Source organism: Nymphaea colorata, chromosome 7 (assembly GCF_008831285.2).
Source record: "Nymphaea colorata isolate Beijing-Zhang1983 chromosome 7, ASM883128v2, whole genome shotgun sequence".
Taxonomy (NCBI): domain Eukaryota; kingdom Viridiplantae; phylum Streptophyta; class Magnoliopsida; order Nymphaeales; family Nymphaeaceae; genus Nymphaea; species Nymphaea colorata.
Genome location: NC_045144.1, coordinates 21417691 through 21444790, shown reverse-complemented (window position 1 = coordinate 21444790; position 27100 = coordinate 21417691). Strand labels below are relative to the sequence as shown.

The 27100-nt window shown below is 39.7% G+C and overlaps 4 protein-coding genes across 4 annotated transcripts; 2 read left to right on the top strand and 2 right to left on the bottom strand.

Annotated features, from left to right (window-relative positions):
• Positions 1–837: 837 nt before the first annotated feature.
• On the top strand, positions 838–7426 carry LOC116258116 (uncharacterized). Its single transcript, XM_031635242.2, has 8 exons — positions 838–1198; positions 1372–1465; positions 2094–2213; positions 2293–2341; positions 3800–3899; positions 4038–4099; positions 4254–4315; positions 7116–7426. Exons 1-8 carry the CDS (start codon positions 1047–1049, stop codon positions 7218–7220), a joined length of 744 nt encoding a protein of 247 aa, XP_031491102.1. The 5' UTR covers positions 838–1046; the 3' UTR covers positions 7221–7426.
• Positions 7427–9782: 2356 nt separating this feature from the next.
• Positions 9783–10274, bottom strand: LOC116257213 (uncharacterized). The gene has a single exon (XM_031633824.1). The coding sequence runs from the start codon at positions 10272–10274 to the stop codon at positions 9783–9785; it is 492 nt and encodes a 163-aa protein (XP_031489684.1).
• A 4588-nt stretch (positions 10275–14862) lies between these two features.
• Positions 14863–16685, bottom strand: LOC116257212 (proteasome subunit alpha type-5-A-like). Its single transcript, XM_050078905.1, has 5 exons — positions 16562–16685; positions 16387–16459; positions 16170–16251; positions 15675–15755; positions 14863–15189 (listed from the first exon to the last, which is right to left on the bottom strand). The coding sequence occupies exons 1-5, from the start codon at positions 16668–16670 to the stop codon at positions 15178–15180; spliced, it is 357 nt and encodes a 118-aa protein (XP_049934862.1). The 5' UTR covers positions 16671–16685; the 3' UTR covers positions 14863–15177.
• A 111-nt stretch (positions 16686–16796) lies between these two features.
• On the top strand, positions 16797–21530 carry LOC116257815 (DNA repair protein RAD51 homolog). The gene is made up of 9 exons (XM_031634809.2): positions 16797–17064; positions 18172–18316; positions 18468–18578; positions 18715–18806; positions 19430–19524; positions 19596–19709; positions 20336–20465; positions 20917–21038; positions 21125–21530. The coding sequence occupies exons 1-9, from the start codon at positions 16969–16971 to the stop codon at positions 21246–21248; spliced, it is 1029 nt and encodes a 342-aa protein (XP_031490669.1). The 5' UTR covers positions 16797–16968; the 3' UTR covers positions 21249–21530.
• Positions 21531–27100: the final 5570 nt, after the last annotated feature.

The following is a 27100-nucleotide window of genomic DNA, read 5'->3' as shown; positions in this document are numbered from 1 at the left end:
CCCAGCAGATTTAATTTACATTGGATTGCAAGGTTTATATGTTTGTACATGTGATCACCAAGTATACTTGTCAGGTTGAGTGTTGGAAATTCGAAAAAACTTGTGTGCAATCTTATCACTATTATTAGGATTTTTTTTTTAAATAAATTCAAAGACTGACATGTAAAAAATACATGACCTAACTTCTAAATCAATGAAAACTAGCTATGCAGCGTCAAATATGCTTGAATTGAAGGTATTTTAATCAATTTATATAAGGAGTTAATCCTGACCTAAACTTTTAATTGATTGGAGGGCATTTTAATCCCCTGATGCAATTCTGCTGGGGATGAGATTTCCCTGAACCTTTTAGAATCAATCAATGAGAATAGTTACAGGACTGTATTTTATTCAAATCTAGATTTTATTTTGAGGAATAGGAAGTTAACAACTTACTATTCGGAAAGACCTAAGTCGCATTTTCATGGGGATTATCAATAAATATTAAAGTTTCTACTATTATTATTGAGAAAATGAAACATACTTTGTCAAATTAAAAAAGGGCAGCTTACCTTTTCATGTTGTTACAAACATATACCTATGCTTGTCATGATCAATTGTGAGGTCAACTATTAAATTAATAAGAAATATTACTGATACTCCTAAATTTTCTTGAGGAACTTTCTACCTTTTTCTTTTCTTTTTTTTTTCCTTTCGTTAAAGTCTTTTCCCTTCCATCCATTCGTAGCTAAGGGTCTTAACGAACAAAAATAGTCACTTAACCAATGTTGATATTGATACAGAATATCAGATTTTTTTTTTCAATAAAAAGCATTAGAAAAAAAAGGCGCAAGAAGAACTGGAAAGAGTTGAAGAGGAGGCGAGGGAAGGAACAGAGGGGAGGTGGTAGCCTTTCTCCTCCAAAGATCCAACAAAACCACGCCGTCGTTGGCGAGGTCTCACTCTCTTTTGGGACGAACGGAAGAGGGCAGCTGCTAGTTGGGTCTCCTGTGGTCGAGAGGGGGTCAATCGATCGATCGGTGTATCTATCGGCCGGAGCAGGGGCGATGGCGGAAGACTTGGTTCTGGACACGGCCATCCGAGATTGGGTGCTGATCCCTCTCTCTGTTGTCATGGTTCTCATCGGCGTCCTCCGTCACTTCGTCTCCAAGCTCCTCCGCTCCTCCCAGCCCCCCGACGTCAAGATGCTCAAGGAAGGGTAAACGCCCTTTGCGCCCCCCCCCCCCCCCCCCCCCTCTTCTTTATTCGAACGTCTCCTTCCCCTAATCTGACGAACTGCGCGGGGTTTGAACGGCAGGGCATATCGTCGTTCTTGGTCTTTCTGTTGTTAATTCTAACTCTTGCTGTCTCTGCTTGTGTGAATTCTACCAGGCAGGTAATTCTTAGGGCGAGGAATCTGAAGGCAGCGGCCAATTTCATCCCCGCGAGCTCGTTCCGCTCTCGGAAGGCCTATTTCACCAACGAGGTTTGTGTCATTGCGGTGCTTCGGAGGCTCTTTTGGATTTTTGGTTCTCCGTGGCTCCGTTCCTTTTGATTCGGTCGAGTTCCTGTGTTTCGTTTTATTCTTCGGGCTTGTTATCTGTCTTGATTGGACTTGTGAGTTTAATGTGAATCTAGGATTTAACTTCTTCTGGGGGACTCGAATTTGGGTTGTCTTGTCCTCGGTTGGGCGGGACGTGTCTGTGGCGAATTTCTTTCAAATGGTGGGCTGTAAGCAACTTTTTAACAGATAGTTGAAAAGTTAGCACCGTTAGCACTGTTATAACGTGCATAGATTTGTATCAAGCAACAGCAGGAGCTCGAGCAACAATAATTTTTATCCGTTGCAGTAGTGGTAGCTGTAGAACTAGCAAGAAGAAATTGATGTAACCTTCAAACCCCAATCTTCTGGTGTCCTTAGTTAATGTTATTTTAGCATGTTGATAGACGTGTGGATCTCACTTAAAAGTTAACTCACATATCTCCTGAACTCGAAGGTGAATAATTTTAATAAAAAACTGCCTTTGATATTCTTACTTTCTTAGCTTGATTGCAAAATAACCTTTTTTCCAAGAAATGGGCGTGGTATACTGATACTGTCTGAGCCTTTTCAGGAGAATGGGTTGCTTTTTGTTCCCAAGGGCCAGGCACAAAATGCACAGGCCCAGATGTTTTCTGATCCGAATATGGCTATGGATATGATGAAGAAGAACCTTTCAATGATCATCCCACAGGTTCGTGACTTTGTTGAAAAGACATGAGCTTGCATTAAAAATGGTCTCCTGACTATGTGTGCTATTTTGCAACTTGCAGACACTTACTTTTGCATGGGTGAACTTCTTCTTTTCTGGTTTTGTTGCAGGTAATTTGTTTAATTGGATGAAGTTTTGCGCATATGGAACTTTATTTTGCCTTTAGTGTGTGTGTGTGTGTGGGCGTGTGACTTACATTCTCCATTATTGTCTTGCTATTTTTTCTCTTGTTATTACTAACTGTACTAGTTATTTTGATAAGTAACATTGGGGATCAAGCTCCTCACTTTCATTCATCGAATCTAAATATCATGCTGTTATATCAACTGCAACTGACTGCACAATATCTTAGTGGTGCCTAAGTCAGACATATCTGGCTTGAGTTAAACAAGAGATTACATGAGTGATGCTTCGTTACTGCCACTTCAGTGGTTTTATGACTGGACCTACTGCTTGAGCGTTCTAATGGTTGGAGAGAAGTTAAATCAGTTTTTCATAGATTCAATATGGTGTATGCTATAGATAAATAGGCTAGGTTTGGTTAAAGATACAGCTCTTACTTAACCATCTAGTTGTGATGCAATTCGCTAATTGCGACTTGGCTTAGTAATACTAAACTATAGTGAGTAAGTTTCTAATTTGTATTGTTAATAGGTAGCTATACTTTGGTATGAATTGTTTGGCACTTTGGATCAGGTCACTAAGTTGACTGTACTTTGACATGCATTCACAATGGACCTAATTATGGTCTGAAACCTACATGGACCAACTGGATTTATGTTCCAACACTTTGGGCGGTGAGAATGTGTGATTTTCGTTGGATGTCTGATTGTGATTTTGGTAGAAAGTACAAAAGTCTAGATTCAATAATATATACTGGTGTAGCATAATGACAGACTTACTCTCTCTTTCTCTCTTCACACACACAGATGCACGTGTTATGACATTTAATCTCAGTGAAAAACAGTTATGCATGTCCCCTTTGATTTCTCTTGATGCATGAGGCTATTTTCAATCAGATGCACAAACAACAGGGTGCCCATGCTTGTAGGTTGCTTCCTGCATTTGTTGTGCAGTTGGCTTGACTGTGAATTTCTGTAGTTGGTCAATCCTACTTGCACTCAATAACCTGCCACTGTGGTTTGCATGATTGCTGCTGTTGTGATTAGACGTGATATTGTGTCTCATGTATGTTTCACAGTTTCAGATTGCAATCCTTGGTTCTGTCTATTGCATGTGTCAATGGGCCTAAAAGAATATTAATGCCTCTGCTACACTTGCTGTTAGTTATGGACCCTTTTGTCCAAAAATATGAAGAAGCTAAAACACTAACTATAGAGGAGACATTCCTGGTGCTTTGACTAACAAAGTTAGGTTAGGCTTGTGAGTTGCCAAGTTATTTTATATTTGATTATTAAACCCATGAATTTTGTTCAGCAATTTTTTAGTCAAAGCATCATGGAGAAGATTGAACAGATGTCCCTTACTTTGATAGCAATTTAGCATTTTGAATTATTTTTTTCTATTTGGTTTTCGATGTGCAATGACTGCTCTGCATTTTTTGTCAGCCAAGATACCCTTTCCGCTTACTCAAAGGTTCAGAGGCATGTTGCAGAATGGGATTGACTTGAGCACTGTTGATGTCAGCTATGTCAGCAGTCGTTCATGGTAAAGTGCTTTGCTATTTTAATTTTTATGGTCATCCATTTTAGCAGATTGAACTTATTGGAGTTATCCATGTTTATGTTTTTGATGTTCAGCCCATGAAAGTAGTTTCCAGGACATGATTTTGAACTTCTTTTGCAGGTACTTTTTAAACCTGTTTGGTTTACGAGGTCTATTTAGTCTTATTCTTGGAGAGGAAAACGGTTAGTTTCATTCTACCATTCTCTTGCCCGCGTCTCTTTATAAGGATTTTATGTTCTTTTGATCTACTGAAAATATTATGCAACGGAAGTATTTGGTCATTGGTTCTATCAGTGAAATATTTGACTTTCCAATTCATTTGCTGGAATGCTTCAGCTATGGATGATGCACAGAGGATGATGCAGATGAGTGGCGGATTTGGTTTTGATCCGACAAGGGTACTCAACATTTTTCACTCTCTTAAGTTTTTTGTCTCTTATGGTGAATTCATGTCATCTGTCTAAGTCCTATTTATTTTATTTTTGTTGGTGCAAAAAGACTGGTTTGGCTCTGCGTACATGCACACACACACATATATATATGTGAAATTCTTTTGTTTTAGCTTCTATTCATCAATTATTTTGATTTTACTTTTTGCCTTGGCCGGTCAGTCAGTTGTAGCCTACGGCTACCCTATGGGACTTCTGTGTCTGCTTAATCCCTGTCATTGGTCACTGTTTTCTTGTTTAAGTTTACTACTTATTAGAAATCATTTTAAGAATGTATGTTGGCTCTGATGGAGTCAAATGCAGGACCTTTCAACTGACGATGTGCAACTTTTTCATCCAGTGAAAGCTATATGCTTTAAATATTTTAGACACTCCGAACATGTTCATTAGATGAAGTGGAAGAATTTGTTGGTTTCCTTTGGTGTTTGATAAGTAGGGGATACCGGGATAGTACTGCTAATCCGAATCATTAATATCCTGAATGTAGTAGTAAAAATATCTGAATATTTATTGTCATTTTGCCATTTTGGAGCCAACCAATATGTCAACAAAATGTTTCAATATTTTCGGAATATTATTGGAAGAGAAATATCATAATATTATTGAGATCAAAGAACCAACTTTTTGAACTTAAGGCAAACACTTTGGTTTGTTTGAAAAGATGGAATATTTTTTCTTTCTTGAATCTTTTCCTTTTAAGTGTTTTATATCTGTTTCTTTATCCTCTGCAAGAAATGTCAAAAGCCTATTATTTTTGTAACTGTTATGTATATTGAAATGTTTTTGAGATGTTCCCTATATCCTTCCAGGAAAAACAGTCTGGGTGTGGATTGTGAGAAAAAAAAAATTGGCAAGATATTGCCACGAGTGATATTGATGACTGTGCGTGCTGCATACTTGGACTAATTTTGCGAGGTCACAGGTGGGATGGGCTACTACAGCTGAGAGTGTAGATAAGAATGTTGGTTAGAAGGTCATTTGACCATGAACCGCAAGATATGGGGGGTACTTTTTAAGAATTGCAATTCTCTTGCAATTTCTCATTTTCCACTATACTTGCTGTCACAAGATCTTGAAAAGACCAACGGACATGGGGAAATGCAAATGCTCTTTATTTGGTAAGCAAATCTTTGTCATTGCGGTGACAACCTTGAAAACAGCACCACCTATATAGGTTATTGTGAAAAGCCAAGGTCCTAAACTATATCAGATTTGAGCACCCTTTTCAAAATTAGATTCTCATCCAGGTGGCTGGGATTGATATAAGTAGATATGAGAATAAGCTTATAAAATACATGTATCCCCTATGGGCAAAATGTTTGGTAGATGAGCTCTAGGCAAGCGATGCTTTGTGAGTCATGGTTCAAATAAGGAGCTCAAGTTTCTACCATTTGAAATCATGTGAACTTTTTTTATTCATGTTCTTGTGATAGCAAAAGAAGCTGGTAGTCCAAGGTAGTTATTGATGGATTAACATCCTCACCATTCCATTGCTAATTTGCCCCTTGTAGGTATAACGTCATAATCCATTTCTCTCCAAGCCATCAGGAAAATCTCTGCAGTGATCTGGTCTTGTTCAAAGGGACAGGCACCCAGACAGCTGACATCCTCCAGATTAAGTGTTTTAAGCTAACCCACTTAGCCAGGTTTACAAAAGCTTTCTGATTCTCTCTCTCTCTCTCTCTCTCAATTCGTATGGATAACAGAATTTGGGCTGCTGTACTTCTGTTTTTGTTGCCCCTCAATGTATTCATGTAAAGCTCCAAGGCAGCCCCCACTTTCACCCCATTAGTTTTCCCCATTTCACTTTCGCTTTCCCTTAGGGATTATGCCTTTGATGTCAAACCTTGATTGAAAGTTCACCCAACTACCAAGCAGCATGGAGTTCTTTGGCTGAAATCATGTTGCCCTGCAGTTTGTGGTTTTGATATTTTAGCACTAAAAGTAGCTTTAGATCCCACTTGGACCTGACCTTGCTCCAAGAAGCCTTTCTGTGTCGAAGAACAAAGTTTTAGAGTTAAATAGTTAAACTGTGATGAGATTGTTATAATTCACAAGATATTCTGATTCCCATTGGTAAGAAACCATTAGAAGCCTGGTTGGATTGGCCATCCAATAGATGTCTTTGCCAACCCATTTTTGGTAGTGGTGGAAATATAAAAAATGCTGAGCCTTCAACGAGAACCGTTTCTAATTACTTAAATGATCCGCCAGGCTAGACATAACCACTAATGGCAAGTTCGTCCACCTCAAATCCAAGAATAAGCAAACTTATCACCTCTTCAAATTACAATCATGCTCATCACAACTGTATTGCAGTTGATGGGAAAAATATGACAAGAAACACGCCGTTGGACACAACTAGAAGATGTTAACGCATCGTTTGGTAATGGCATCAAATTTATTTTTCTTTACATGTCCGCTTGTTGGGTGTTCAGGATTTTTCTGCTCCTGCCGAAACTCAGAGAGGAATTTGGTGTGTTCTCTGTCTCTCTGACATAATATTGACGGGTTGTTGAAGTGTCAAAATATTGGAACTATTTGCCTTTTATGGTCTTAGCCTCTTAGGTGTTTCATCTTCTGGCGATCTTTGCCCGTCATCAGTTTTTCATCTGCTATTTTTTCACTTATGCACTGGGTCATGTAACTTATCTTTTCGAGATGCTAAAGTTATTATCATTGCCTGTGCATGATTAGCAGCTAGTGGGATTTGTTGATTAATGATACTTTTAATCTGTTGTTTTTTCAGAGTTTGAGTGCCGAGAAGGACAGCCTTGACATAGTTCAGCATGAGTGGGTGTTGCCCCAGATGGAGCAACGTGCAGAAGCTGTTCTGCGGAAAATTGTGGGGTAGCTGATTCTGTTGTATCATGCTGCACATTTTTAAGTGGAGATCGGAGAAAGCTTACTTAGTGTTAATTTCTGCTTATTGCTTATTCAAGTCCTTTTTTATGAGAAGAAAATGCAACATTTTTGAGTAATTTAGCAGACAATTGCACTATACAAAGCCTTAATGTATTTGTACCACTTTATTTTCGGGCAACCACCCATTTTTCAGTCTCTCACTCCCATGGCGAATGGCTTTCAACAAAAAAGTGTACCTGAAATCGACACAATTGGGTACGAGACAAACTCTGTGGAAGAGGCAAAGTCCATGGAGTTCGCCCAAAATAGCCTGTATGAGGTGCCTCCCCACAAAGGGGGTCTCAATGATCGGGCTCGGATGAGTGTGCACTAAAAATTCTTGTCTCCCCGAAATCGTATGCCTATATATGGGCTGACGCTGTCCAGTGCCAGAAGGGTGATGGAAGTTGGTGACTACCTTAAGGGCAGGGCTGCCAATTTCATATTAGCAAATGTTTCGATTGATGTTTATGTGTATTTGTGTATGGAAGTAGCTCATCTGGTGTATTTATCTGTTCTAGTATATCATAGTTTGATTAGCTAGGCTTTGGATTCATGCAAACGGGTTAGCTGAGAGATTAAACTTTCTATCCAGTTACTAATTGATTCGAGTAATTAAGTCCTACTCAAACTGGCTTTTGTAGTAATTGAGCTGATTCAGAACAAATTTCTGCTGAGCCTGGTAGTCTTGCTTACCTGCTGTCTTGGCCCTCTCACAGCTTGAAGGATTTCCGTAGGGCATGTCCTTTCTGGTGGCTTCAAACTTCATGCCCACGATAGGAAAAGAAAACATCAGCTGGTTTTTCCAATACAAGGTTTTTCTGCCTACAACAAAAGAAACCCTCTTCCCGGTGCAATGCAAAGAGTAATTTTCCCATCTTTCTTGGGAAACAAACTGTCTCAAGAACCCAAGTTCTCGAGTAAAATTGTATGTGTACTACTTTTTCCATAGGATGAGAGAAGATATAAGAGGGAAATTGGTGAAAAGTGTTAAGACTACAGGGGAGTTTTTCTCATGCTATTGTACTCATGAGGTATGCTAACTGGGCTGAGCATAGATTTTACCTACTTCAGAGGTTGTTTTTTTTTTCGTCTCTTGTAATTTTGTCATTCCGGTGCTTGAGTTATTTCCATAGCGTTCTAGTCCAAGATCTGATTTAAAGGTAAGCTTACCTTAAATTTATGGTTCTACCAAACTACTGTTTTGAGAATAAACTTAAGAATTTGCTTCATGATTATAGGAATCTATGGAATTCAGGACTATGAATATAAAAAATCTTTATTGGCTCAAATCCATAGATCTCAAATTAGATGAAGTGGAGGGTCTGACTTGAGGTCTTTAAACTTTAAAATGCAAGGATTACAAATGCGTTTTGTAATTCAAGCATCTTCCAGATACAAATTTCATATTCTTATTCAAGGATTTGAAATCTTGAGTCCTATGATCCCAAAATCTCAAATCGCCTCAAATTTTATAGGCTTGGCCAATCAGGCACCCTCTTTACCCTCCCAAAAGGGATGAAAATTTTGCTTCAGTTGTCAAATAACGCCAGTAGTCTCCTCGACTCTGCTATTTTCGTCATTGGGTTGGGAATATTTGGCTGTCATGATGATAACCTTTTGGGACCTTCAAAAAACTTATTTTAATCCTTATGATCGCCAAAAACCATCATCCTCTCAGGCTGGACAGACAGATAATGCATATTTAGATGAGAGCTGCCGAGTAAAAAATCTCCTGCTCAGTCTGCCGTCGGCAATGCAAGCAACGAAGTCCGGCAAAAGAGAACATTAATGCTGCTTACACATTTTTATCTATGGAAAAATCACACGATCTAACAGACTGATGGAACCAGTGGATCATACGATAGAACCAGTTCACCAACTGAACTGGGATTTCGTGAATCAAGTAGAGTGCACACGACGTAAAAGCTATATGAAGTAAAATCTTTAGCTTTAGCATTAGGGTGCGTTTGATAGCCAATAGTCTCGTATAATCAAAGGCTAATTTGAAATCCTTTTTATGTAGGACCTCCAAAGTAAATAAGCACATGGATTTGATATCTACATATATGTAGGCAAAAACTTATAATTGAGGTTGAATTGAAAGGGTGGTCTGACCTCAAATCCTCACATCTGAAACTCTTAGTAATCTCGAATCACCTTGGATGGCAGTTCTAAGGTAAAGAAATGTCCCCTTTAAAAATTAGAACATACTAAAAATCTAAAAGCACATAAAAACACATGAAATCCTCACTGAGATTCTGACTTTAAAGAAACTCTCTCTCTCTCTCTCTCTCTCTCTCTCTATATATATATATATATATATATATATATATATATATATAATCTCTTCGTTTAAATACATTTGCATAAGGAAAAAAAAAGGGGCAATTTCTTTCTCTCACACATACACACAACAGATAGACAGCTAGAAATGGTGAAGCTGCAAGTAAATCGGAGGTAAATCGGTGTATAAGTTTGGGGCATGCATCTCTAGAAAGCCAAAACCAATTCATTCGGAGGAGGACTCGAGATCGGCGGCCTGCTTCAGGAGGCTGTCGTCGTCTTCCAGCAGCATCTGGACGGGCAACGACCCCAGCCCCTCAGCCATCCCCAGCATCACCTTCTTCATCTCCGTTCTGAACTCCCCCAGGTCGATGGCGCCGCTGCGGTCGTGGTCGAACGCCCGAAACACGGAATCGTAAAGGCCGCTGCCACCTCCTTCCCCCTCTCCTCCCTCGTTGCAGCCAGACGGCTCGACGACCCAGCTTATCATCTGCAGCAGCTGGACGAACTCCGGGTAGAAGAGGAGGCCGTCCCTGTTGGTGTCGAGGCGCTGGAACCAGTCGTCGATGGACCGGTGAAAGGCCTCCTCATCCTTCACGAACGACCGGATAGTAGAGCCGTCCAACACCACAATGCTCATCTTAACGATGGCACCGATGAGTTCTCTGTGCAACCGCTTCTTTCCAGAGACAGGGAAGCATGCCCTTATGAAGGACATGCAGACCTAGAGAGAGAGAGGAGTTGACTACCATTCCTGAAGGAGATTAATGGAGGTCGACGTGTAGCACACGTCGAGAAACGGAGACTCAGAAGCTACCCATTGTTTCATAGCTTTTGGATTTGCAGTTGCAGGTTTAAGCAGACAGAAAGTGAAGACAAAGAAAATCAAAAATTTTTTACCAAATCGAATTAAAGTTTTTAAATTTTAATATGAGTTGAAATGTTACTTTTAAAATTTACATGTAAATATTTTTTTAAAAAATTGAAATGGCGCCAAGGCCATGAAAGACTGCGAGGGGCTTCACCCCTGGAGTTCTCGTTTGTAAAAGATATGTAAAACTTTTCAAAATTCGTGTAAGATATGTAAAACTTTTTATGTCAATTTCGAAAAAAGAAAAAGAAAAAAAAAAAGGAAGGCCAGGTCTCTGGTTTTGGAGTTTTATACTTATTGAAACATAGTGTTCCACCATATCTTCGACTTCTGAATATAATGTCTCATGAATGCCTCAACACATTTGACTCCTTGTCGATGGGCGTCAATCAAAAAGTTGGGAGACCATAATAAAAGAATAAGCGTGAGTCATGAGTCTGTTTCTTGGATTTGACAAAAGTGTAGGCTCTTAAACGCAAATTTGTCCGACAAGTTCAACTGTTTAATAGTTTTGTCTGTGTTATATATATATATATATATATTAAAAGCAAGATGAAAAAAATATATCATTTTAATTCAATACCTTTTCATACAATTCAGGCGGTAGTTAAAAGTAACTTAAACTGGAGCTATTTTTATTGCCCCACCAGACAAAAAAATATAAATTTTAGTAAAGTCTCCAAAAAAAAAAATATTGCAGAAAGCAGACAGAGCAGGTGGTCTCGTCCTTCAGCCGATTCGTATCAGAAGGCAAGCGCTTCCGTTGCGGCAGCCTCGAGGTCGGCGGCAAGCTTCAGGAGGCTGTCATCTTCCAGCACCATCTGGACGGGCAGAGCCCCCAGACCGTCGGCCACTCCCAGCATCATCCTCTTCATCTCCTCCCTGAACTCAACCATGTCGATGGCTCCGCTCCTGTCCCGGTCGAACGCCTGGAACATACCGGCGTAGATGAGCGACAGCTGCTCCCCGCTGCGCGCCGCTGCTTCCTCTCCGAATCCGGAGGAATCGACGACCCTCAGACGCTGGAGCTCGTAAAGGAACTCGGAGTAGGAGAGAAGGCCGTCGCGGTTGGTGTCGAGGCGGAGGAAGCGGTCGTCGACGGAGCGGCGGAAGACCGTTTCGTCCCCCACAAAGGATCTGATGGTGGCGCCGTCTAACACCGCGATGCTCATGATGGTAGCAGAGGCTAGCAACAATGGCGGTTCTGATACAAAATAAGAAGATGGTGTCTCGCAGAGGATACCAAAGTGGTAAAGACCGAATCAAGAGCTGATATTTTTCCGTCACTCTTGTCGCCTGTGAACAGAGGCTTCGAACAGGGGCTTTTATAGAGAACCAATTCCCCCATTAGAGAGAAACAGAGAGGAAGGACTGGGAGAGAGAGAGAGAGAGGCCGTGTGGTACTGGTGGCTGCTCTCAGTGTGTCTCCTGATTTTGACCAGAATGGCGAACTTTTCCACGCCGAAAGACGAAGGGAAGACAAAGTTTGGAGGGTCCCAAAAAATCAGCCGTTGTTTTGAAAACAATAAAAACGATAGTTCGAGAAAAAAAAATATATTAACTGCAAATCTTTTTATTTTCTATTACTAAATTACAATGTTCTGTCATTTTAGGGAAGGATTTTTTGTGTTGAACGTAGATTTATCTAAAATCTTTATTTGATAACTATTGAAAAAAATATGAGCTTTATTAAAAGTTTGTAAAATGATATTTTCATTAAAAATCTATAAATTCGAAGACTACTTAAATAGAACACCCATCGTTCACTTTTTGGCAGTCGAGAGGAAAGAGATCAAACGGCGATTCCTCCTTTTTCTTATAACCAGACGCCCATCGAATTCTTTGTGGAGACTAGAAATTTGTGGGAGGAATGACTTTTTGTGTAACAGACACGCTTTTCTGGTAGTAAAACTGCAACTCGGAATCGGGGGACGAAGAACAAATCTGGGGACTGAGCATCCCTGCCTTTAGATTTGGAAGTCGGCAGATAACGGATCTCACTTTAAAGAACTAATTATTAGCATAAAAAGACGCGCAATTGCAAGTTTTAAAAGTTAAATTATTTTTTGCTAATATGTTTTAGAATCTTATTTTAAGCACATGATTCTTTTTATTCGTTCCAAAAACCTAATTTTCAATATTTTATATGTTCTCGTACAAAACTCACGGCTTAAATGAGGCTATAGATAAGCCTTTCCTTAGTGCGAAGCATTTTAGATTGTAGTATTTTCGATCTTTCACGAAATCCAGTTTACAATTAGAACGAAACGCATTTGAAGTACGTTCGGAGAGAAAGTCTGATGACCATTGATTTCCTTTGATTGATTGAAGATGTCCAAGATTTAAAATCCATGAATTTAAGAACGAACCTTTTCCTATAATCTTAAAACAGACCTTTCGTTAATTTTAAATAAAAAATTACAGTGATTATTTTCCTAAAAACACGCACACGGATTGCAAAAACATTCTCCGATTTGACTACGTTACATTCATGTGCTTAAATAAATGACAACGATTTTTACAAATTGACCGATTTTTATGAACACTGCTTAAAACCGATATGTGGTCATTTTCTACTTAACAATGAGGTTATAGTTTAATTGGAATTCAAGCAAGAAATTAGGTTCCAAGCCCACAACCGGCAGCAAATTCAATATTATTTCCAGTACCAAAAAAAAAATTAAGTTCATAGTTCCGTGAAGAATTTTAAAAAAGAAATCCACACGAACAGAAACCAATTTGTGAACACTGTTTTGAAACCCCCAAAGAGAATGAAGTTTCTGCTTTCCTCTTTGATTTAGCTTTCTTCGTAATCAAAGAATTCAACAGTTCAGCAGAGTAAAACAGCTGAAGAAATGGCTAAACCACCGGGGAGAACATCTTCGTGAATTTGGAAGCTTCAGTAAGAAATTAATAATTCATCTTCAATCTCGAGTACAAAGAAGGCACCAATGAATGATTAATCCAATACAATTGAAGGCAAACATAAGAAAAAGACTCAACAGAGACCGCCATTACATCAATGATCGATCTCTTGCAGCAACGAACTCCTACCCATCATGATTTTGTTATGAAGAAACCAGAAAAGGAAAAACGAAAACCGGCTTCTCTTTTCTCGCGTGTATTGAATGAAGCTCAAGGAACTATACAACTAGAAGAGTCTGTTTTGTATCAGAAGGCAAGCGCTGCTTCCATTGCCGAGGACTCGAGGTCGGCGGCAAGTTTCAGGAGACTGTCGTCCTCCAGCACCATCTGGACGGGCAGAGCCCCAAGGCCGTCGGCCACGCCCAGCAGCATCCGCTTCATCTCCTCCCTGAACTCGGCCATGTCGATGGCTCCGCTCCTGTCCCGGTCAAACGCCTGGAACATACCGGCGTAGATGAGCGCCAGCTGCTCCCCGCTGCGGGCCGCTTCTTCTTCGCCGAAGCCGGAGGAATCGAGGACCCTCAGCCTCTGGAGCTCGTGGAGGAACTCCGAGTAGGAGAGGAGCCCATCGTGGTTGGTGTCGAGGAGGAGGAAGCGGTCTTCGACGGAGCGTCGAAAGGCCTCGTCGTCCCACACAAAGGACCTGATGGTGGCGCCATCTAACACCGCGATGCTCATGATGGTATCAGAGGGGAGTAACAATGGCGGTTTCGGTACAAAGAAGAAGATGGTAGCTACCAGAAGCTACCAAAGACTGAAACAGGAACTGATATTTTTCTGTCTGTCGCCGCCTGAGAACAAAGCCTCCGAACGGGGGCTTTTATAGGGAACCAACTCTCCATTAGAGACAGGAGAATGAGAGAAGTCTTTGTACCTCCTGTTTTTGACTGGAATTACGAAGATGCTTCTTTTACACTGTTTCCCGCACCGCACCGAAAGAGAGACGAAGGGAAGAAGAAAGGACGTTCCAAAAAGCCATTGTTTTGAAAACTGTACAGAAATTTTTATCTCCTCCTCATAATTTGTTTATAATTAGAAAAAATAGCGGCAATCGATTTCTTGTCATTTTGATTAACACGTGTTGATCAAAATCTAATGTTTTAACTAGATTTCTTTATCGCGAATTGTAAAAGAATTATAGACAAAAAACAGTTTAGATAAGAAAGAAAACCAAGTCTGGCGTTGGAGTTTGTTGTGGAGCAAATTATAAACTTGTGGGATGAACGACTGTTGTGCAAACTTAAGTGAGTTTCACTGCAGAGACTCGAGGTGATTTCTCAGACTTTTTCATGAATTTAAGATTGGATCTCTCCATTTAGCTTTAAATACATGGTTTTTAACGTGCAACATGGATCTTAAGTCTTGACATGCACATTTTTTAATACAATTTCAGACTGTCAAACGCAATCTCAACACAGTGGAAAAACTCTACAAGAAATCAGGAAACTCAACAGATCTGCCTTCATATTCGAAAGCGACAGTTGATGGATCTCGACTGAAAGTTTTCAAATGATGCCAAACAAAATTTATCAAGTCCATACACATCAAGAGAGGAATTCTCTGCTAGAGTTTGCACTCCGTTGGACCCAGATTCAGACAAGGCTCAACAAAGGCCATAAGCACCCAAAGATTGACTGCTAAGTGAAGTTAGTAGTTCATTTTGACTCCTTCTTCGTGCCACATCACATACAAGTCATTATGAAACTTCACAATTTGGTTGTATCCATGTGAAAAGGTTGATTGAGAAGCAATGACTGAAAAGAGGCAGATAAAGATTGAGGCTTCGGACAGCTCTTCATTCCCCGGTAAGTGATATCTAAAGGGATTAGGGCATAGACTGGGAAAAAGAAAAACAGGTAAAGTTTTATGTGCCAAAAGAATTGAATTAATAAATTTGGTGCAAAATACACATACACTCAGTAAAGATAACATAGAAAGACTAGAATGTTTTTCATAGACTTCAAGCTGGTAAATGAAATATGCACCTCACGTTCAGCATGAAACCCAAAAAAATATGACATTTTTCAGAGAAAAAATCAGCTTGTAGTCAGTGGAACTCTAACTTGGCTCTTTTTCAGAGCATAATGCAACTCTACTAGCACAAGCACTAACTCAGAAATAAGACCCAATATGCATATAAAACTTAAGATCTCGTGCTTAATGATTCGGATGATGTAATTATTTCTCAGAAAAACTATTTTCGAGCTCTCATTATATTTTCTTAGTCCGACTAAAGTGAAACGAAATGGAGGAAATGTCCACAAAATCATAAACAATTTAAAGCTATGCATATAATCATAAATTTGAGAAAGCAGAGCAAACCAGTAATGGGGAGGTGATCCGCTTCTCTACAGCCAAAACTACACCTTCCTTAGTCTTTATTCCGATTGCAGTTGAACCCAACTACAAAACAGAAAAGAGAGAGATAGAGAGAGAAAGAGGTGCACATAAATAAGTTTGCAATAGACCAAAATACATGGAGGGGCTGGGATGATAAAAACAACTAGCACGAGAATGAAACCAATTTCATAATATCATGCTATCATAAACTCGCAACTAAAGTAAAATAAAGTGAATAAAACCGCTGTTACATCCAAGGTAGAGCCAAATGAGGTTACCAATGGAAACAAAAACATAAGCAACAGTCAATTACTAGCAAATTCTTTGCCCACTCCTAGCATTTTTGGTACATAATAAGCTCGAAAAACAAAAAGCGGCAAGGAAGATCCACGACATCTCAATCAGATCGAGAGAACAAAAGCAAATCAACAAAGAGCGGTGAAAGTCTAGAAGAAAACCATCCACCGGAAAACACACCTTGATCGCCTCGATCGCATGTTCGACTTGAAACAATCTGCCTTCCGGGGAGAATGTGTTCACACCTCTGTCGTACTCGGTTCTTCAAACAAACAGGAAGAAGAAAAGAAAGAAAAAAAAAAGCTTCAAATGAGATGGGCACTCTAAAAGACGGACAAAACATCCTTTCTCTTGGCGAAGCCAAACAGACATTTTACTTGGCGACGATGATTTTTACCTAGTGAGGAACATTTTTCCGTTAGCCCAAAAAAGCAGAAGGCGAAGACCTCCCCACGAAATCGGGATAAACCCTGGAATGGAACGACGGACTCAGGCAACGAGTGAAACAACGAAGAATCCCAAATGAAGGGAAGGAATTGGAACTCGAAATTGAGGAAAATCGGAACACTTACTGGCGGAGAGGTAGAGGGAAAAGGCCGACGCAGGCACCGTGCCGGCACAGTTGCTACGCAAGATTTCTAAGGGTGTAATTGGATCGGGTCCAGCGGATACAAACTTCATTTCCTGAAGTGAGTTATCCGACCCATATTAGGTTTTAAGACCCAAGCCTGAGTCCGGTTATCATCGTCGACGCGGACCACAGCACGAGCAGCCTTCAGGTTTCCACGCCGCCTCGTGGGCGAAGTTCTCCACAAAAATTTTGGCGCCCAACCGCGCTTGCGTTTGAAAAAAAGAATAATAAATTCCCCGAATTTCTATCCCTTTCTCAATCAGATCGTCCGGTTTCACCTCTTTCCATCTCCCTCACCCTCTCTCTCTCTCTCTCTCTCCCTCTCCCTCACCCGCGCGAGGCGGTCCAATGGAGCAGCAGCATCGCAGGCATGAGAAAGCGGTGGAGGAGGAGCACGAGGCTGAGGATATGCAGCATGGTCCCTTCCCCGTCGAGCAGCTTCAGGTGACCTCTCTCTGCTTCATACATTCTTCACTAAGCAGATAAGCTCCAGATTGTGTTGCTTGGTTAGTGATCGCTTTCTGCAATTGTCTGGTTTTCTTTGGTATCTGGGTTGGACGTCGGAGGAAGTTATATCTTATCTGGGTCTTGTGGGTTGTGATTATTAGTAATTCCGACCAACTGCTTGGAGCTGGGTTGTAGATCGATGTTCTTTTGTGGCTTCATGTGCTTGCCCTCGGAAGTGACTTCACGTGGTTGCCCTCGTTTTCTGTGACTTTGGGCGCTGAATTGCTTCTTGGTCGTTTTGAGCATCGCTTTCTTGATACACTTCACCTTTCGGATCAAAATGAGTTATTCTTACCAGTTGATTTTCATAATTAGTGTTTCTTGGGTGGTAGGTTCACGGAAATTGAAGCAGTACGTTCCCGATTTCTTGAATTGTGAATTGGGTTTGCCCCACTGAATTGATGGCCTTTTTCTGTTTTTTTTTTCTTTTGTATTTCAATTTCATTCCGCCTTTAGGTAATATAGATCTTAATTAGTTTTGATCTGTTTGGTTTCAGGCAAATGAACTACAACGCTTTGATTCATTTCCTTTCTTAGATGCCTACGTCCTTTTTGTTGCTATTTTGCTTCCAGATGTTGGTTCTTTGTTTCTTGATTTGGGTATGATTTCTTTACGATTTTGAATTTATCCAATGAACTTTTCACTTTTTGTTATACCAATTTTTTTGTTGTTGTTTGGCATAAATTTTGGTGCTACTGTATCTGCTTAGTTGGCTTTTTCATCAATCATTTATAACCCATTAGTTTCAGGAACCGTTATTTCTTTTATCCTGGTAAATTTTTGCTATGGTTTAGGGAGTGCAGTACTGCCAAATGGAGGAATGCGTTGCGAAAATTCTTTCCTCTTCACTTTTCCTTTGTATCCCCTTGTTTATCTACACAGAGAGAAACTGCCACTAAGTGTGCCATAAATCGTTCTTCTTTAATCCAGTTTGTGTTAGAGAAGTCTAACCCGTTGTTGATTTTTGTCCCTTTATATGATGTCATAATACATTTCATTTACCACATGTTGCGCATTAATCATTTTAACTTTCCATATTTAAGGCATCTGGAATTGCTGCTGTTGATGTTAAAAAGCTCAAAGATGCGGGCCTTTGTACAGTGGAAGCTGTGGTCTATTCACCAAGGAAGGAACTTTTGCATATCAAAGGGATCAGTGAGGCAAAAGTTGACAAGATTATTGAAGCAGGCATGTCATCGTGATTGATAATTACATTTCTCTGTGGTTAATGTCCTTTGTCCAGTTCTTTCTTAAGTAAATTCCATCTTGCACATGTTTTTATTATAATATCGTAAAAGTTTATGCCTCTTCTGATTTTTTGTGTGTTTGTCTTGTGCAGCATCCAAGTTGGTCCCACTGGGATTCACCAGTGCTAGCCAGATGCATGCTCAACGGCTTGAAATCATTAAGTTAACTTCTGGTTCCAGAGAACTTGATAAGGTTTTAGAGGGTATGTTCATTGATTTTACAATGGGAATGTGAAATTTATCAGCTTAATGGATCTAATATTTACCTATATTCTTATTTTTTAAAAAATGAAGACAAAGGTTTACTTTGTAGTCATTAGAAGGTCCATTTTTGTGCAGGTGGAATTGAAACGGGTTCAATTACTGAGATCTATGGGGAATTTCGTTCAGGAAAAACTCAGTTATGTCACACATTGTGTGTAACTTGCCAAGTAAGTGGTTATGTTCACATCCCATGTTTTCTAATTGTAATTAGAAGGATTCAAGACAGAACTGGAGAACAACCAAACTGGCCCCGCTTCTTGGAATGGCGGGTCTTGCCAGTCTAGACTGCTAGTGTCTTCTTTTATGACCAAAATGCAAGCAGGAAGCAATACTATGCCTTTGTTTGATATTTATAAGTTTTTAGTGTCTGAAACACTAGAAAGAAAGATCTGCTGCTAAGTTCTTAAATCTTAAGTTCTTGTCTTTCATGCTCGTTGGCAGCACTCTTACAAGTGAACTTGAAAAGCTTGACAAAATCCAGTGGCAACAAGAACCAATATAAACTATTGTCGAAGTTCTGAGAACCAAATTGCAGATTGATCTTTAGGACCTGTATCAAGATAGAAGTGACAAAACAGTAATGCACTGAGTAGAAGAATTTCAATGTAGTATTTTAAAAGTAAAGAATGAGTTTGCAACTCTTTCAGTATTATAGAAATGTTGAAGTCAAAATTGGTATAATCAACATCGAAACACTTGGAACTATTTACATGTATTTCTTCGAACAATGTGTCTCACAACAATATATTGACTTTCAAAATGCATGTTGATCAAGTATTTTGTTTTTCAGCTCCCTTTGGATCAAGGAGGTGGTGAAGGAAAAGCGATGTACATTGATGCAGAAGGTACATTTAGGCCAGAGCGGCTCTTACAAATTGCGGAAAGGTACAGCATTTTCCATTTCAACCCCTGCCTATTACAAGATATTCACTAACAAATTCTCTTTGAAAGTGCAGATTTGGATTAAATGGTGCTGATGTGTTGGAAAATGTCGCTTATGCTAGAGCCTATAATACTGATCATCAATCAAGGCTTCTTCTAGAAGCAGCCTCAATGATGGTGGAAACCAGGTGTGCTTAGCTTTGTTAGGAATTCGGATAGTATTGCAATTATGGAACTGCATATAGTTAGGAGCTTTTAAGGTTACAAGATAGTAGTGCAACCATGGAACTGCATATAATTAGGAACTGTTAAGATTACACATATTAGCAGAAAGGTTCCAAGTTGGCAGTTGCATGGCCTGAACTTGGTTATCTGCTTGCTATGCTTGAGTTTTGGACTGATTTATTTTGTGGAAACCGTAATGTCAAATAGAAACCTTCTGATCCAATCTATATAGAAATAATGCAGGTATTAGCTACCATGGTGGAGTAAAACCAATTTTGCTCAAAATAAGTAATTAGGTCCATGGTCCTTCAGGTGATTACCATGATTCATTGGCATAAAAGGTGACCTTGTCATTGTTTGTAAGGTTCCAAGTCGGTCATGTTGTTCCTTTCAGTCTAATATTCTTCAAACTTGTTGATTCCTAGGTTTTAGAAGCATCAACTTGCTAGTCTTGCAGGCCTTCATATCATACTCGACTAATCACATTACCATTGATATATGGAAAACTATTCATTGTATTGGTCTTTTGTGTTCCTTTCATTATCTACACTCTATCTGCAGTTAATCTTTGGAGTAATTTGTTGATCAGGTTTGCTCTCATGATTGTGGATAGTGCCACAGCTCTATACAGGACAGATTTTTCAGGAAGAGGAGAACTCTCAGCAAGGCAAATGCATCTTGCTAAGTTTCTCAGAAGCCTGCAGAAGATCGCTGATGAGGTAGTCATTACCTTATTTCTTTTGCTAAGTTTCTTCTTTCATTCTTTATGACTATCTTTTTGTCCTTTGTTGGTAGGTCATTCGTCCTACTTGTCTTGAGGTTAGGGTTCAGGGATTGATAGTTGATGGTGGTAGTGACTCATGGAAAAAGAAAATAAATCGAAAATGGTTTTCAGTGGTTTCCTCTAATTGATTATTTATGTTGCATGTTGTCTTTGTTCATTGTGTTCGACACTTGAATCAAGTCCATTTCACTTGCTCAAGCATCTTATATTCTTGGCTCTCTAATGAACTTCTGTAAAATGCCATCTTTTGGTCACCTAAATTAAGCCACAGAACTTGATACTCTGAACCGGAAGCAGAGTTAGCTCTTTCTACCAAGATCTAGCTAGGTTTACGAAGCTACAGTCGGATTGTGCTGCAGATTTTTTACGAATTTTCCTTGTTGCAGTTTGGTGTAGCAGTCGTGATAACTAATCAGGTCGTTGCACAAGTGGATGGATCTGCTATATTTGCGGGGCCCCAAATCAAGCCCATTGGTGGCAACATTATTGCGCATGCTTCTACCACGAGGTTTAATCCCAACACCAGTATTTTTTCTCTTACTAGCTTTACATATATGGATTTTTATATATTTTTATATACTTAATATGTGTTAGGCTTGCTCTACGCAAGGGGAGGGGAGAAGAGCGCATCTGTAAAGTAATAAGCTCACCATGCTTAGCTGAGGCTGAAGCACGTTTTCAGATCTCCACGGAAGGAGTGACTGATGTTAAGGACTGATGGATGCAAGCTATCAAACTCATGTTTTTTGGCCGACATATATGTATGCATATCTTATTACAAATTGGGATGGAAAGTGCTGCATCTAAGTGTTAGAAGCATGAGTCCATGGCTTATTTCCAAAGCAGTTGCTTTCTGAATGAACTGGGGTCCACGGCTTATTTCCAAAGCAGTTGCTGAGGCAATACCCAGCTGTTTCAAGGCAATTTTTGCATTGTAAATTTCTATATGCGTGTGTGGAAACGTTCTTTTGTATATCTCAAATGAATGTTCTTTCCCTAATCATCAAACGCGCCAAAGGTAGTCCTTGCTTCTTCCTGCCTTCAATTTTCTTTTCTGCCCAATATAAGGACAGAAAACTTCTAAAGATTGGGAATTTCCTGCATTGCTTCACTTATAAACGGAGGTGTTAGGACTCTAGCAGCCCCACGGGCTTCTTTCTGCTTATGGATTGCACGATATTCCCGTTGTTTGCATCAAAGCCTATGCGTCCATCAGGCGTTAGAAGAGTACTCTCGAGGGTCCTCCCTCGAAGAGGTTGTCTGTGTTTCTATTGCGAGGTCAAATAGTTGCTATTCCTGTATTTTGCAGCTTACAGTCAGTTGTTAAAGTTATGTACGTGTTCATGGTTCCTAAGTTATTTTTCTTCTTTGTAAGGACCACGTCTCATCAAGTCCACTATTTCAGAACTTGGAAAAGGGACGAGTTAACTGATTGACTGATAACGATGAATGTTCGTTTCGTTCAATCGCATTCCATTTGCAGTTCAAATGTAAATCTTCTATGACCTCTCAAATTCTTCCATTTCACCGTGAGCTTCCCTGGTACTCATCTTCAACTTTTCTAGACTGCATTTATTTTTCTAGCACATCCACGTTCCGGGGACAGTAGGTTTGTGGCCTCGAAATAATTCTGCACATTAGATTCCGTCCTTCGAACTGCACCCCTATTCACATATAAGCAGGTCACACCACAGAGAACCATCTGTAGTTTCGGAGTAAAATTCTTAAAAACCAAGCCCAACAGTCTTTTGAAATGTTCAAAAGAGAATCGTCTAACATCAAAATGCATCATTTGGTAGAATCAAATTATATGCTTTCCAGTATACAATTGTTACTTGGGAACCATTTTCCATTTTATTGTATAGAAGAAAAGAAAAGTGCTATCATTTTACTCAGCCAAGCCAAAGTTAGAAGAGGAGAAAAACGATGGCAAGGTAGGTTTTGACAATTATCAGCAAAAGGTGGCCGTCTCTTAAAAAAACACACAAACGCGAGGCTTAAGTACAGGAGTATAAAGTAGAAGGTGGGCAATGAGGGTTTCCTGTAGTTAAAAAGAAGAAGAAGAAGAAGAAAAGGATGATGGGGGGAGAAGAAGGTGAACTCCCGGTGCTTAGAATAGTTTGCTGGGATGTAAGTGAAAGAAAATATGCAAGATAGGAAATTTTAAAGTGGTTCCAATAAAATCCTACGTCCACTATCACAAATTTTGGAGGGACCGTTACAGAGTTGTTTGAATTTTATTTCCTTCCCTGAGATACTCTGTTTCTTATACTCTGTTTCTTGATTGGTAAGATCAAGACCATGATCTTCTCCAACCGTTGAGCAGCTGTTGGCCGCGGGTATCGTTTCCTTTTTGTTGAGATTGTGCTGAATTAATTCAGCATGATCTTCTCCAGCCTTTGAATGTATGTAACTGCCTTCATATGATCCTTTAACATCCCCCGTCAATCTCGAGCATCGATCTTGTCGAAGGCCATAAAACGATCTTCATAAATAATTGCAATAATTTTTTTTCGAAAACATGCTTGCGCTCATAGATATTAGGCACATTCTCCGGTGTGGCTATATTCCTCTCATCTCTTTTCTCCATTGGAAAAATTGGCCGATTGGTGTAATATTTAGAACTATTTTTTAAACTTATTTTATGTATTTTTATTTAAATTTTCAAGAATAACCTTTTCAATAATTTTCAATATTTTTTTTTGCTGGTCAGGCCTGGCAGTATTCATATCCTAAATGGTTGAACCAGTAAGTCGGTATACGTATCATTCCTATGTCCTATTCCTCTGAATTTACTGCTATCTGAACTCTAGAGACAGGAAAAAGAAGTTTAGACCTATTTTTAAAATGAATTTTAAAAAATTCAGGTCTATGTTTTCTAACCTTGTGTTTTTCTAGCTCCAATTTTGTGCATTGAATAGCAAAAGGAAAAAACAAATAAAAAGCTCTTAAATCATACTCAGCCAATCTGCGGTAAGAAAATTTTAACTCATGTATTAATCGGATTAAGAGTGGTGATATATTAATCAGATTAAGAGTTGGCCAAACTTTTCAAAAATCAAAACCGGACCCCAATTTCACATGTACCTAAATTCATATTGTAGTCTGATTCTAGTTTAATTGGAATTCAAATATAAAATTATATCTACACCCGGTAACAAACTCATCCTTAGTTCCAATACCCAAAACAAGAAATCAAGTTCATATTTGGAAAACAAGAAATTAAGTTCATATTTGAGTGAACAATTAAAGAAGAAAACATTCACAATACGAGATACCAAGTTGAGATTAGGAGATTTTTCCATATTATTACCATGTTATGAAACCAAATGAATGCAGTGAAGCCTCTGGTTTTTGCAAAAAAAAAATCAACAGTAAGGTACAGTAAGACGGCAGAAGAAGAAACGTCTAAGCCACCGGCAAAGCAGGGATTCAATGGAACGGAGAAAAGTTTCAGGAATTTGGAAGCTTTATCATGAAACTAAGAATCCATCTTCGATCTTGAGTACAAAGAAGACTCCAATCAATGATTAATCCGATACAATTGAGGATACAAAATCCAAAGAGGACTAAACAGAGACCACCATTCCATCGACGATCTCTTGCAGGAAAAAACTCCTGCCAATGAAAAACCTCTCGATAAAGAAACGAAGGAAAAAGAAAACCCGCTTCTATCTTCTCGCGTACATCAAAAAAGACGAATGAAGCTGAAAAAAATTAACTACTACAAGCGTCTGTAAATATTTTGTATCAGAAGGCAGAGGACTCGAGGTCGGCAGCGAGTTTCAGGAAGCTGTCGTCTTCCAGCACCATTTGGACGGGCAGAGCCCCCAGGCCGTCGGCCACGCCCAGCAGCATCCGCTTCATCTCCTCCCTGAACTCCGCCCTGTCGATGGCTCCGCTCCTGTCCCGGTCGAAAGCCTGGAACATGGCGGCATAGATGAGCGGCAGCTGCTCCCCTCTGCACGCCGCTTCTTCTTCGCCGAAGCCGGAGGAGTCGAGGACCCTCAGCCGCTGGAGCTCGTGGAGGAACTCGGAGTAGGAGAGGAGACCATCGTGGTTGGTGTCGAGGAAGAGGAAGCGGTCATCGACGGAGCGACGGAAGGCCTCGTCGTCCCCAACAAAGGACCTGATGGTGGCGCCGTCCAACACCGCGATGCTCATGATGGTACCAGAGGTTAGCAACTACGACGATTTCTGTACTTTTTGAAGAAAGAGAAGATATGAAAGGCTGATCAGGAAGAAGAAAGCGCTACTTTTCGTGTGACCGTTGTCGCTGCTGAACAGAGGCTCCCAACCAAGGGCTTTTATAGGGAAGAACCAACTCCCCATTAAAGAGAGAGAGGTTGGCCGTTGTTTTTGAATAAAAAACTTTCTGGAAAGTGAAAGGAGACACAGAAAACAGAATAAACTCTTTTGTCCCACAGATTTTGACAAGAGGAAAGAAATTCACTGTTCATTGCTTTGAGTTCACGCGAAGGATGCAGAATCTGCAAAGTCGGTGCCATTAATGGCGGCAAAGGGAAAAGAGTGGATCGCAGCAAAGGCTTTTCCGTTCTCACTAAGAAGCAAAACGGTTCCTTGCCGGGGATTGAGGAGATCCGGTGGGGGGCGCGACCGACGCTACGTATTCTCTCCGAGCGCACGCGCCCACAGTACCTATTGCTCTGATTTGAAATTGATATTGCTTCATTTTATTACTGATCTAATCTAAAGATCTACAACATCTTAAATTCGAATATTTTAGATCCTTAATTTCCCACTCGAATATAAATCTTTATGTTAAAGATTATGTCATAAATTTTTAAATGTCTTGCATCATAAAACTTATTGATCTGACATAGAACAATCCACATGATCTTGAATTCATCATCTTTTTTAAACACAGAAGTAAAGGTAGAAATTTTTCATTAAAAGTAAAAAATTAAAGATTATAAATATAGAACAACTAAAATTTTTTAAAGTTTACTTATTAAATCAAACCTTTGATTCTAAAAATAAAATGCCCCTAAACTTGTTTAAAGTTATGCATATGACTTGTTTAAAGTTATGTTAAACAAGTAGAGCTTAAACTGGATTCCATGCAACCATGTAAAACCGATTCATCGTAATTGAATTAGTTAAATGAATTAACAAATTCAAAGAAACAAAAGGGATTAATAAAATTAATAGAGCCAAACTCATACTTGACTTAACGGTGTGAGGCCATATCTCAAACTCCATATCTGTACCGGGTACGGATTTGGACTCCCATTGAGACCCGTGGTTTTCAAAATCAGGTGTAGATTGGGCACCCAGATTTGGATCTGATAGATCCGTCCATAAGTGGGAGACACGACCGACCCGTAGTCAAAGAGTCAACTCTCGAGGTGCTCGGCGACGCGTTGGTCAGCGTGCCAAAACCTTCTCCCCCTGGCTTCGGTCAAAAGGTGGGGAAAATTTCAAGAACGACCCTGTCTTTAATACCATATTACAAAAGGAGGCATCAGAAAAATGCAAAAAAGACTTCACAGTCAGTGGCCGGCTGGCTGTCGTAACGAAAAAATAAAAATAAAAATCTGCAGATTTTTGCTTTAAGATATTTTTTTATTTTCCAATTATTTTCTATATGTTATTTTATTTTGCAAGAAACAATTTTTTTTTTTTAAATATCTTTCTGCAGATTCAAACGCGACTCATGGCAAGTTTCCGGCGCCTTCTCCGACGCCGGCCGGACGCCAATCGAATTCTCCTGGTCCTTTGGGCCGGTGGGGACCATAACCAGAGTGGGATTGACTCCCCCTTTAGTTGACATGCAACGCGGACGGAGCGCACTCAAGCGGCGGTGCGACGCGGTCCCGCCCTCCAAACGGCGGGCGGGGAAGTCTTACTTCCGGCAGAATCCACAATATGGTTTATTTATCCAAGCAACTTCCGGGAGCGACTCTGCTGGCGTGTATGGTTTATGTACCCAAATATTCCAGCAGTGCCGGCTTTTATTTTTTTAATGTATTTTAAAATTTTCATATTTTTATATGTTTATATTTGTGCTTAATTTTTTTTTAAATATCTTTTCACAATCTGAGTCGATAAATCGGATGGTTCGGATTCTTCGGAATTGATTCTCCCTTGATTTAGTTGATATATTTAATTCGCATTTAATCTACAAAACGACCTTTTGAATTCATGTTCAAATTTGATTATCCATCGTAGATCGGCTCCACAAAGCTCGAATTCCATATCTACAAATTTTTGCCTTCAGATTTCAAAAAACAGTTACCAGGGCAGAAGACTTCTTCTTCGCACCATGAAGAGGAAGAACCGAAGAAGGCTAAGGTTTGAAGAGATGAAGCTCAGTTTCATGACCTGATTTATCGACTTAAACAATTACAGAGAAGAGAAGGAAGAGACATGGTAGGAGCGGAAGTACTTCAAAAGAGCAACTCATTATTCTCTTGTTTAGTTTCTCGAATTTAAGACACGATCAATTCGATACAATGGCAGACATACAATCGAAAAAGGCAATAACAGAGACCACCATTACATCAGGAATCAATCTCTTGCAGAAAAGAACTCCTACCAACGAAGAAT